Raw genomic sequence first — 11,169 nt, 5'->3', positions numbered from 1 at the left:
GATAATAACTGGCGGCCCCCCTGCAATACCGTTGCGGCCCACAGGTTGAAAACCACTGTTCTATAGTTTCTATATAATGTGATAAGAGCTCGCTCAAATATTGAGGAGCTAAACCATTCAGGGCTTTATAGGTAATTAATAAGATTTTAAAATCTATCTGACGTTTGATAGGGAGCCAGTGCAGTGTTGAAAGAACCAGGCTAATAATTAATAATTAACACCTCTAGTTTTTCAAAATTTGGCATTAAGATGTTACTCATCATCCAGTTTTTTATATCAACTATGCATTCTGTTTCTCAATTTGGTGTGTATCACCGGACCACTAAGAAATATAGAGTATCATCAGCATAACAGTGAAAGCTAACACCATGTCTCCTGATAATATCACCCAGAGGAAACATGTAAAGAGTTTTTTTTTATATTTCAGCTCTGTTATTCTCGTCAGTGTGGGCAGGTTTCTTGAGATGAGGTGGTGGTCGGTTAGGATGTATTTGTGACGTTGTGTTTGTCATTTCAGGAGGTGACAGAGAAGAGTGAACGCATCACTCAGCTGGAGCAGGAGAAATCGGCTCTGATCAAGCAGCTGTTTGAAGCTCGAGCTCGCAGCACTCATGATAGCAGTGCTCTCGACTCCACCTTCATCTGACTAGCATCAAATATCTCCAATCACACCACACACTCAGTCATCTGAGACCGAGAAGGACTGGATTCTCAGAGCTGTTTGAATAGTCCAAAACATGATTCACAGAGGAGCTCTCATGACTTGACCTGAAGAACACTGGTCTCAGTCTGCTGAGACCAGCAGAAGAATAAACTGGATTCCTGTGAGGTTAGATCAGACGGAACAGATAAATACGTCTGAACAGAGGCTGCAGATGAAGTTCCCACTCGTTTGTCCTGTATAGTCGACATGAACAGAAAGTTTATCTGAACAGTCGATTGACGAAGGCAGATACTATAGGCTTTTCATTTTGGTTTGGTTTGGCTTATTTTAGCTGTGTTGCTTTAATTAGTGTGCTGTTTTCTCTGGAAGAGTAGTGTTTTAAATTCCTGTCAATAAAAGTTGACATGTAAGGTCAAAAGGTTTCTTAAAGACATGATTTAGCATCTTTAATCAGCGATGGATCATCTGTATTGTGATCGAAAAAGGGGATGGGATTGGTTCAGTCCATCTGAATGTGAACTTGCAGTAGATTGTAAGAAAAGAGTGAACACAATGGTCAGTTAAATACTGCATTGGTCACTAGAGAGAAGACGTTGACATGTTGATTACAAATTATGAGGTGTAAAAAAAAAGTTATAAATGCACCTCAAGAGCATTGATTCTGTTCCAGTCCAGTCCACTTTGTCTGGCTTTGAATATTTAATTAGGAAACCATATCAAGCTTTTCTCAGAATAACAATAATAATGTTATTGCATCTGTGATATGCTCTTAGATACCACAGAAAATGTAATCTTACGCCAGTTTATAAAGGGTGTGTTTTAGTAATGGAAATGATTCTGGAGGGATGTTTTTGTTGAAATGCTTGGATTCATTCTTTAGTAAAGCGTTAATTGATAATTGAGCTCAGAAGGATTGACAGACACCCTCTATAGGTATTTTGTTGAATATCAATTGAAGTATTCCTTTAAAACTGGATCTGCATCTTTTATGTACATTTGTCTCTCAGTTGTCTGGTTGCTGGATGGAGCTGTGAAGGGTTTGTGGTTTGATTCATTGCTCAGTTTTAATCTGTGTTATCGTTTCATACAGTGAGTGATGGTTTCTTTCATAGAGTTTCCATTTTATTTTTTTAGTTGACTGATAAAACAAGATTGATAAACTGATAAAATTAGTATATTCTGGATATTTCGCAATTTTGTGAAAAACTACTGTGACTTCGTGAGAATCATTTCTGTAAATGTTTCCAAAATACATTTACTTTACTATACAGCATATAATATATTATAAGCACAACATGGCATGGATATAGATTTTAGAAAGATCAAGAAGTGGAATTTTAGGCCAGAAGGAAACTGAGAAAACAAGGATGTTTGTGGACGTTTTACACTCAGCATGATGAACGTGTTATTGCAGTCATCATCAGATCCTGCACTGTGGCTTATGGTTTTTGGGTATTACATGGAATAAATAAGCTATCGAGCTGACGGGACGTGTGTTCATGTTCATAATACGATAATCAGACAGTAATTGCAGACACAGTAACAGTGGGAATGTTTTCCCTTTTATTGAGCTGATACTGCAACATTCACTGGAAAGAACGCAGTGTTTGCCTCATTCTGCAGGAAGTGATGCTGAGCGATGATCCTTAAATGATTAAGAGAGCAACCACTGAAGCTGAAGAACACTAATGTCATTACAGGCTTTATATTTGCCGTAACTGTGTGTTTTACATGTGAATCTTATCATTCTGTTGATTTATTTCTCAGCATTTAATTCTCATTCTTTTGCATATGTAATCCACAACAAACTCTTCCATAATTAAAAGTCCTTCATTCTTGGTACCGTTTTTTTGTGACATTTTCTTTGGAATCAATTAAAGGAAGTCATATGATGCTATTTTAAAGTAACAGTATATGTTGACATGCTTTACTGTTCAAAAAACACATTTTTCAAATACTGTACATTATTGTAGCTTCCTTATGCCCCATCTGTCTCAAATGCATTGTTTTCTACAAAGACCCTCCTTTCAACAAGCAGTCTGCATTAGCACAAGCACTTTTCAGTCTCTGAGAATCCAAGCTGACTGACTGATGCTCAGATCTCTGTGTCCACCGTACATAAATATCATACGATTGTTATAATGAAAGCTAATATGAATATTTGGTAAACTACATTGATATTCATATCCTACTGGCACACAGATGCAAAAGATAATGGAAAAACTGCAAGAAGAGCTCATTGGCATGTTCATATGAGTGTTTTTATAAACACTTGTATATAAATGTCAGTAACAATCATTTTCTTAATTAACAATTTCTATTTTTGTCATCTTTTTCTTTTTTTATTTAACGAATTATCAAGTTAATAAAGCTGAGCAGAGACAATCATCTGAATATTGTGATACGATCCACAATGAGTAATAGGATGATGTAAGTATTTTAAGAAGTCCTTTTGTAAGATCTTGTGTTTATTCAGCAGGCTTTGAAGTAAACCGAGAAGCTGAAGATGACAAAGGTGTGTCTGTTGAAACAGACAGCTAAAGAGGTATTGTCTTATTCTTCCAGATAGATAAAGAGCTCTGTCATCTTTACGTAACAAATGACACTTTGTTACACTGAATTTCAGAAGTATCCTAATGGACGGTTGCATCAGTTGTTTACCACCAAATTTCCGTCAGGAGCCAATGGCGAGTTGCATCATTGCCAATCGCTGTTAATAATGAAGACTTGCCACTACATGCTTTTTGAACAAATCCCACCATCACAAAGCCAGTATATATGTGAAGATGTTAGCATGTTATGTGTTATGTGTAATCGCAATAATAATGCAAATGTTTTTTCTATAAGAGAACCGTTCAGACCGCACATTTTCATATTGGCCTTTGATCTCCAAAACTCTTGTCTCTGATTGGCTCCTGGATCTCCCAGCGGTGTTGAATCATGGGAGTGAAAGTGTCGTCTTTGTCTTTGAGCTGTCAGTCCACATCTTCACATGAGCATAAGAGCATCTTTGAGAACACAGGAACTCATGAAAGGTAAGAGATGCAGCTTATAATAACTGCTGGCATGACCATCTGTGTTCAGCTTCAATGACAGAATAAATGACACTTTAAGAGTTCAGCTGTGCAGAAACTAGTCTGAGGCTCCTGAAGAGCTCCAATTGAACTGATGTTCTGTAGAGCTGCTTTGCAGTTAATTTTTGAAGTTGTAATGATGCATATAATGGCATATTTCTGAAGAACATTGTGACACTAATGCTGTTTATTTCTGCGAAGCTACCATGAGAAATTCTGTGTTGTATGAAGTGTGTGTGTGTGTGTGTGTGTGTGTGTATGTGTATACACACACACACGTACATGCATGCATACATACAGGTTTTTTGTGGTTTAGAATTATACTGTTTACATTTCTCACTAAATAAGACACTAAATGAAACACTAGTGAATTTCTGACAACATGCCCAACTGTAATCAATGAACGGTAACGATCATGTTTTTCCTAGTTAAGATGCTAAGGTTTGACTGAGGAATATACATTTTTGAAATTAGTGTAGAAAATAAATATTTTTCAAAACTTCAGGAAGCCTGTTAGTGTGATGTGATGTCCATGTAGATAAACTTGAGCTTCAGTAACTAAATCCCAGCCACAATGAATGAGCAAAAGCAGTAAAATGATTGTATTCTTCAGGACTGAGGTGAAAGCTGGAGCAGGTTTCTGCTGTTAGAGACAACGCTGTGATTCTGGATGAAGTTTGGTTGCATGTGATCTTTGTATGTGTGTTTCAGTTGTTAATCCCAGCACTCGGAGAGGATAATGGCAATCCTGCAGCTCTTCAGATTCATCAACTCATCTCTGCTTCTGAGCCAGCGACCTCTGAACACCTCTGCAGCTGAGCAGACGGTGTACAGCAGCTGTGCAGACATGCCCGCCGTGCTCATCTTCTACCTGCTGCTACAGTTCATCAACATGTTCCTGGGCATCCCTGCCAACATCATGGTTCTGTGGCTCATTCGTAAGAACAAGGGCGACTCGTCCAGCTCAGACATCTTCATCGTGCACCTTGCTGTGCTGGATGCGTTCTTCTGCCTCATTCCTCCGCTGGAGCTGGCCAACATCGTCTACCTGAGCTCCAGCAAAACCTGGTATGTCTTGCGCTTCTTCTACGGTGTCAAAGACTCGTCTCCACTCTTTCTGTCCTGCATCTGTCTGGACAGATACATGGCCGTGCTGCATCCCATCACCTTCACAGAGCTTAAGGACAAGCAGCATCGTTCCATCGGCGCCGTCGGCGTCTGGCTTCTGACTTTGGTCTATGCCGCAGCCAAGTGTGTGGGAAACATCCCTAACTTCGACAAGGTGTTCACCGTCATGATCCTGGCAGCGTTTGCATTCATGCTCTTCTGTAATGTCTCCATTCTCTGGGCTCTGAGACGGTCTGCTCCAGGTCGAGACGAGAGACACCCGGTCAAGAAGAAGGCCTTCAAGATGGTCCTCATCATCTTGGCCATCATTGTCTTTAACTACTTCCCGCCAGTGGCTCTCTTTCCCTTTCAAGAGTATTTCTCCCCGGATGTCTTCCGCTGTTATATTCACTACATCGCCTTCGGCTTCATGGACATCAGCAGCAGCATCCAGCCGGTTCTGTATCTGTCACGGGAGAAGCTGCCCAAAACCCTGTGCTGCTGCCCGAAAAACACCGAACAAAGCTCTAATTCCGTTTACATGGTCAGTCTGTGAGTTGCGGCTGTCAGAAGATTTCACTTGATTAGAGCTGACTACTGCATGCACATAATATTATAGGTTTGTGTATATCTATAAACATTTTAAAGCTGGAGTTAACAACTATCTTTTGTCTTTAGCCTGAACTAGATTTTATGTATTTTAATTGATTAATGTTTGGGTTACCTTGGTTACGTTTTTATGTATTTGTATGTTGATAGTACAGCATTTTGATCTGAATGTGCAGTTGTAAATATAAATAAATGTTTATCCTGAACAATGTGTAGCTATATTAGAACTGTTAGACTCATTCTGTTTTGTGTTTAAGCAGAAGCACCAACCTGTTGACAACCGAATATAAAATGTTGCTAATTACAATATTACATATTGCAGTGGATTTTAATTTTCACCTAAATAAGTGTATTTGTTTTGGTCAAAAGTTGTGTCATCTGTGGCCCGTCTCACTCGAAGCAGCGCTGCAGCTGTGTATGACACTTCCACTCAGAGCCACTGAATGCTCTTCTGGTACTTTAATGTCATACACAGACTGGTTGAGCACATCTTTAGTTCATCTAACAGGTTGGTTTACCTTCTAAAGTGACTCCTGAAGAGCAGCTGATGAGGATCTGCCGTTACACGAGTGAACACTAGAGAGTGCTGCATGACCAGAAGAATCCACACCAGCTGCTCAGGTAAAGCATTTGAAATAATAGTATAAAAGTTTACAACCAGTGGGAGAAAAAAAAAATCTTTATAATATTTTTGTTTGGTATTGAGAGCTGTTTGGGGATTGGGGGACATATTATATGTTGCAAATGTTTTTGGACCAGTTTTAAAGTTTTTGTTTGACATTTTTTGTTCCTGAAATTCACCCTTCTGTTGGAATCAGAATACAGTAGTAAACATTTGAAGTGGATTAACATCTTTTATTAAAGTTGTCCTAAAACCTAAAGCCAAAATGCGTTCTTGTCTTAGAACAACTTTGATAAACTTTTCAGATGTTGATTACTGTAATCCTGATTGGCTTTTTTTGTTTGTTTTTATCAAAAGTAACTCAATCTTGCTTAAAAATTTTGAACAGCAAAAACTGAAGATCTAAATCAAAATCTATACTATTTTTTGTAATCTATTCTGAATTCAGTATCCTGTTGTTTTCTTTGAACAACCCATTTTCAAGATTTGATCCAACCGATGGGCAAAATCTGATCAGATTACTTTTGAATGATTTGACCCCTGCAGAGTTTAGATTACACACACACACACCTGATCCAGATAACAAAGTCTTCAGGTTTCATTTAAAACTACTTTAACACAAAAACCATGTAAAAAATTAAAAACAATTTTCATTGTTTATTTAGAAAACATCAAATAAGACTTGTATTATCTGATACTTGTACTGACAACACGAAAAATAAACATATAACAAATGTATTTTATAAAATAAATATGTATAAATAAATGTATAATAAATGTATAATAATATACATGTTTCTGTGGTAGGAATTGGGCTGTTTGCTCAGTGATAATTCAGTGATATACATTATGAAATAACCTACATTATTAAATCACAAACACCAAATCTAATGTGATGTTCAAATGTCTGTGTCCATTTATTTACATAAGAAAAACTAAATTCACAGTAATGAACATAAATCTGATATCAGAAGACGTGACATTTTTATGACTGTAATCATGACATTAAGGATTTAGGTTGTATAGCCATAAAAAATATTTCTATAGAAGGTAGTAACATAAAAAACCTTTACAACGAGAAGCTTTGATTTGATTAAAAACCTTGTATCACTCTATTTTTCTTCAAGTTGTTTAATACATTGTTAATCATGTGCTGTATGATACAGACTTTGGCCTGATGTGCTTCGTTCCCCAGTCACTTTATGATTCACTGCTGAAGGTTTGCTGCTGAAATGGCTGACTGATGATTGCTCTATTGCAAAATTAAAATGAAAGAAGAAAAAGTGTGGATGAAAGTGATGTTGCATTGATCTGTGCACCCAATACTGAGGTTGAGTGCAGTGATTTGTTTTCATTAGACAAAACTATTTATTATTATTATTATTCTGAGCATCAGCCAAATCAGGTTTTTGTGGTTCAATCTGATAAAGTTAGAATATGGAGGTAAAACTGCTTAATTTTATTCCAAAGAGATATTTATAACAATAGAACAGATACTTACATAAAAAAATCTAAATATCACATTATATCTCCAGTACTATGTATTAGTAAGATAAGATGTAAATGATCCAAACACATAATGCAACGCTGATAAATGCATAAGATGACCAACTTAAAAGGCTTTATTGTGACAGTAAAGTGTTGAGGTAACATTCAAGAGGAGTTTAAATTATTAACATTAAATTCACAACACAACAGAGATCTTATACAAGATTCTTAAACTGCATTTGATCTAAGATGTGCTCACATCATAACTTACATTCAACAAACCAGATCAGACGGGACAACAGCATTACTTTCTAATTAACGTATTTAAACAGGAATGAAGACTCATCTACAGTAACTAACATCAGTTCAGTGCGTGTACTGTGCCAAAACTACCATAATAATACCACTGTTTTCCTTCAACATGAAGATGAGAAGCACTGAGACCTCAGGATCCTCTCACAGCTCTAACTCAGACCTGCTTGAAACTTCACGGTGACTACATTTACACGGACATCAGTAACCTCATTACCTTGTGCTGAATAAGACAATATCATGATTAAAACATTCACATCGAGTGAATCCTTTTTAATGTTCCCGTTTTATGTTATAGTACAGTCGATTAATGGCACACATTATTACACACCTACAGAAGAGTCCAGAGGCCAGACATACAACACACAGTTCATCTTTGTTATGGTGCTATATCCTGGTTTGGGTGTTTCATTTATAATTTTACAAAAGCTTCAAATGCAGTGAATTATGTCTATACTGCAGATGACGGCGTTGTTAAAACAGCTGACCGCTTTCATATGTGTATCCTGTTGCGAAATGTGGCAAGTCCTACATGATGATAGTAGTGTTAAGGTTGTGCACATATTTACTACACTTTGATAATATGACTAAATTAATTCTTAATACGATTTATGTTTACTTTATGACTTTAGTTTGAAAGAGGTAATCCAAAATCTCTGTTTACATGGTACATTTTTAATCGGAGTATTGTTGTCTGTGTAAATGTAGTCCGTAATCCTGAAGACCTTGCTTATCTGGATGAAGTCTGATTAAAGTTAGGGACCAATGCTTTAGCCATTTGAAGTCAGTGCAAGTCAAAATTATATCTTAGTCACGAGCCCAGCGGCTCAAGTGTTCATTACAAGAAGTGATGCTGAGGAATGTGGATGCATTACTGGCCTTCGCTCTCGGCTGCAGCATGCAGCTTCTGGTGCTTCTTCAGAGACGACTGGTCACTGTACCTGCGGTCACAGAGCGGGCAGCAGTGCAGCTTCTCCTTGCTGTGCACCAGCTCGTGTCTCTTCAGGTGTCCGGCACGGCTGAAGCTCTTGCCGCACTGACCGCAGGTGTGCCGCTTCTCGCCGCTGTGGGTCAGCTGGTGCAGCTTCAGGCTGCTGGCCACCGTGAAGCGCTTGCCGCAGTCTGCGCAGCCGTAGGGCCGCTCTCCGGTGTGCATGCGACGGTGGATGCTCAGGTGCCCGGCCTGACTGAAGCTCTTAGTGCAGAGTTGGCAGCGGTAGGGCTTCTCTCCGGTGTGGATGCGCAGGTGCGTCTTCAGGTCTCCGGCGCCGCTGAAGCTCTTCCCGCACTGACCACAGGTGTAGGGCTTCTCGCCGCTGTGCACTCGGGAATGGCTGCGCAGGTTGCCGGCATTAGTGAAGGTTTTTGTGCAGACGGCGCAGGCGTAGGGCCGCTCTCCGGTGTGTGTGCGCAGGTGCACTTTGAGCTGGTTGTGCTCATTGAAGCGCTTGCCGCAGACACTGCAGCCATAGGGCCGTTCGCCCGTGTGTGTGCGCAGGTGTATGCGCAGCTGGCCCTGGTGACCATAGCTCTTGCCGCACTGACCGCAGGCGAAAGGCCGCTCTCCGGTGTGTGTGCGCCGGTGGTTCCTCAGCAGATCGGCGCGGTCAAAGCCCTTCCCGCACTGACTGCAGATGTGAGCCCTGACCTCGCAGCTCCTCTCATACTGGCCACAGCCGCTCGGCCTCGAGTCTGGAGACCGCACCGAGTGAAACGAGCCGGAGAAGCCCTCGTTGGACAGACCGTCTGGACTGGACTCTTCATCAGAGATGGTATCGTGTTTGTCTGTCACTACCGTTACTTTGACGTCACACTCGTTAAAGCTGACCTCCGGCTCTGCAGGACATTTAAATACAGCGTTAGAGTTCTCCTCGCCATCCTCTGACTTGATTTCTTTACCGGTGTGTTTAGGAGAAGTGTGAGGGTTTGACAGATCGACAGCACATCCGTCCTCTGTGTCTGGGTCGGCCTTCACAAATAAATATGCTGTTGTAGCACTATTCTTGTGTAAGTGGAGCGCCGTGGGGTCTGTGGCTCGTGATTTTACGCAGTTGTTCAGTAAATCTACAGCCGTCTTGGTCTGGTCGTTGTGTATGCTCGTCTGAGCAGATGAATTTTGGCTAAAAGAGTTTCTTGAAAGGTCAAGTTGAGCCACAACACATCCTTCATCTTCTGTAAAACACACAAACACATCTCGTTACCGGCCAACATATGTAAAAAAAAAAAAACCACATTGACCTCCAAAGACTTCAAGAAGTTTAATAAATCCATAGAAGCTGGGTTTTGTGACATGGATCTGAATCTCCTGACAACTTTACATGTTGCTGTCTGTTGTGACAGAGTGATTTAAGAAACCCATCTTTCATCTCTATTCTCGCGTTATATTGTTTACTTTTATTTGCATATCTAATGTATTTATCAGATGATAAGAAGGAATGAACCAGATGCATTGTCTTATTAACAACATTATCATCTGCAGACTAACCAAAAAAGCAGCTTAGTTTATACTTCCTATGACATTTTTTTTTAAAAATTGGACTCACCTGTTTTGATATAATTTTTCTTTTCTATTGCACAAAGTCGTTTTCTCAGATCTTCATTTTCTGACTCAATTCGCTGGATTTTAAGCTGGTACTCGCCGACAGTTTGTTCCACTGAATCCAGAATGTCACTGACGGTCGCACGGAAGATTTCATTTAATGAAGATTCAAGAAAGGCTTTTAAATCACCAAACTTCGCCATTTCCACAAACACGGAGCCGCAGTGAGCGCGGAAGAGCCGCGAGCGCCGCCGAACTCAGCGCCGCCCCCTGCGGCCTGGAGGAGAACTACAGCCACTGGTCTGCGCTTCTCCAGCTTCACCTCACATAAGAAGTTTCTTTATTGGTCTCTGAATCAGTGACATAACATCATCATGTAGCTGATGATGGAGACGGACTGATCATCAAGAGAAGCTAAAAATGAGCTCAGAAGACAGCTATGTCTCTGTGTGTGTGTGTGTGGACGGATGATTGATGGGTGATGGACAGGTACCAGTTTTACCTGCTGCCTAAAAAGTGTCCGTCAGGTGGGCGGGCGCTCACGTGTCAGGTGTGTTTCCGCTTTTGCCATCAGCCAATCGTATGATCATTTTTCGGGCATCGGTTTTAATTCATAATGTTTGACAGATTTCTCACAGAAATGAGCCGGTGAGTAAAATGAATGTATGCTGCTGAATGAGCGCATTTGTTTTGCGTCGACTGTCATTTGAACCGAAGCTGAAGTTGCAAAGTGTGAAAAAATGCTGTCGGACTT

The 11,169-nt window shown here is 40.0% G+C and overlaps 3 protein-coding genes across 6 annotated transcripts in view; 2 read left to right on the top strand and 1 right to left on the bottom strand.

Moving 5' to 3' along the window:
- The window catches only part of sapcd2 (suppressor APC domain containing 2), a 14,355-nt gene extending 11,851 nt beyond the window's left edge, over nucleotides 1–2,504 (top strand). For 2 of the 3 annotated variants that reach the window (XM_043238641.1, XM_043238640.1), the window contains one exon: nucleotides 518–2,504. In XM_043238641.1, the coding sequence (XP_043094576.1) occupies nucleotides 518–646 (129 nt within the window). In that variant the 3' untranslated portion in view covers nucleotides 647–2,504. The remainder of the gene's footprint in view (nucleotides 1–517) is intronic. The other variant, XM_043238642.1, reaches the window with a different exon arrangement.
- A 147-nt stretch (nucleotides 2,505–2,651) lies between these two features.
- Nucleotides 2,652–6,625, top strand: LOC122344966 (uracil nucleotide/cysteinyl leukotriene receptor). Its single transcript, XM_043238646.1, has 2 exons — nucleotides 2,652–3,699; nucleotides 4,450–6,625. Exon 2 carries the CDS (start codon nucleotides 4,478–4,480, stop codon nucleotides 5,399–5,401), a length of 924 nt encoding a protein of 307 aa, XP_043094581.1. The 5' UTR covers nucleotides 2,652–3,699; nucleotides 4,450–4,477; the 3' UTR covers nucleotides 5,402–6,625.
- Nucleotides 6,626–7,672: 1,047 nt separating this feature from the next.
- LOC122344960 (zinc finger protein 37 homolog) lies at nucleotides 7,673–10,718 on the bottom strand. Of its 2 annotated transcripts, none has more exons than XM_043238636.1 (2): nucleotides 10,420–10,718; nucleotides 7,673–10,045 (listed from the first exon to the last, which is right to left on the bottom strand). In XM_043238636.1, exons 1-2 carry the CDS (start codon nucleotides 10,616–10,618, stop codon nucleotides 8,748–8,750), a joined length of 1,497 nt encoding a protein of 498 aa, XP_043094571.1. In that variant the 5' UTR covers nucleotides 10,619–10,718; the 3' UTR covers nucleotides 7,673–8,747. The 2 variants fall into 2 exon arrangements, with proteins under 2 accessions (XP_043094571.1, XP_043094570.1); XM_043238635.1 differs by having other exon boundaries at nucleotides 7,677–10,048; nucleotides 10,420–10,717.
- Nucleotides 10,719–11,169: the final 451 nt, after the last annotated feature.

The sequence above is a fragment of the Puntigrus tetrazona genome, chromosome 5, assembly GCF_018831695.1.
Source record: "Puntigrus tetrazona isolate hp1 chromosome 5, ASM1883169v1, whole genome shotgun sequence".
NCBI lineage: Eukaryota > Metazoa > Chordata > Actinopteri > Cypriniformes > Cyprinidae > Puntigrus > Puntigrus tetrazona.
The sequence above is the reverse complement of the archived record's forward strand: the minus strand, read 5'-3'. Positions and strand labels throughout refer to the sequence as shown.

Excerpts from the sequence above, each read along its gene's own strand:
- LOC122344966 (XM_043238646.1), top strand. The coding sequence starts at position 4,478 with ATGGCAATCCTGCAGCTCTTCAGATTCATCAACTCATCTCTGCTTCTG.
- LOC122344960 (XM_043238635.1), bottom strand. The coding sequence starts at position 10,618 with ATGGCGAAGTTTGGTGATTTAAAAGCCTTTCTTGAATCTTCATTAAAT. Across the intron at positions 10,049-10,419 it reads GAAAAATTATATCAAAACAG|AAGATGAAGGATGTGTTGTG; the intron begins GTGAGTCCAATT and ends TGTGTTTTACAG.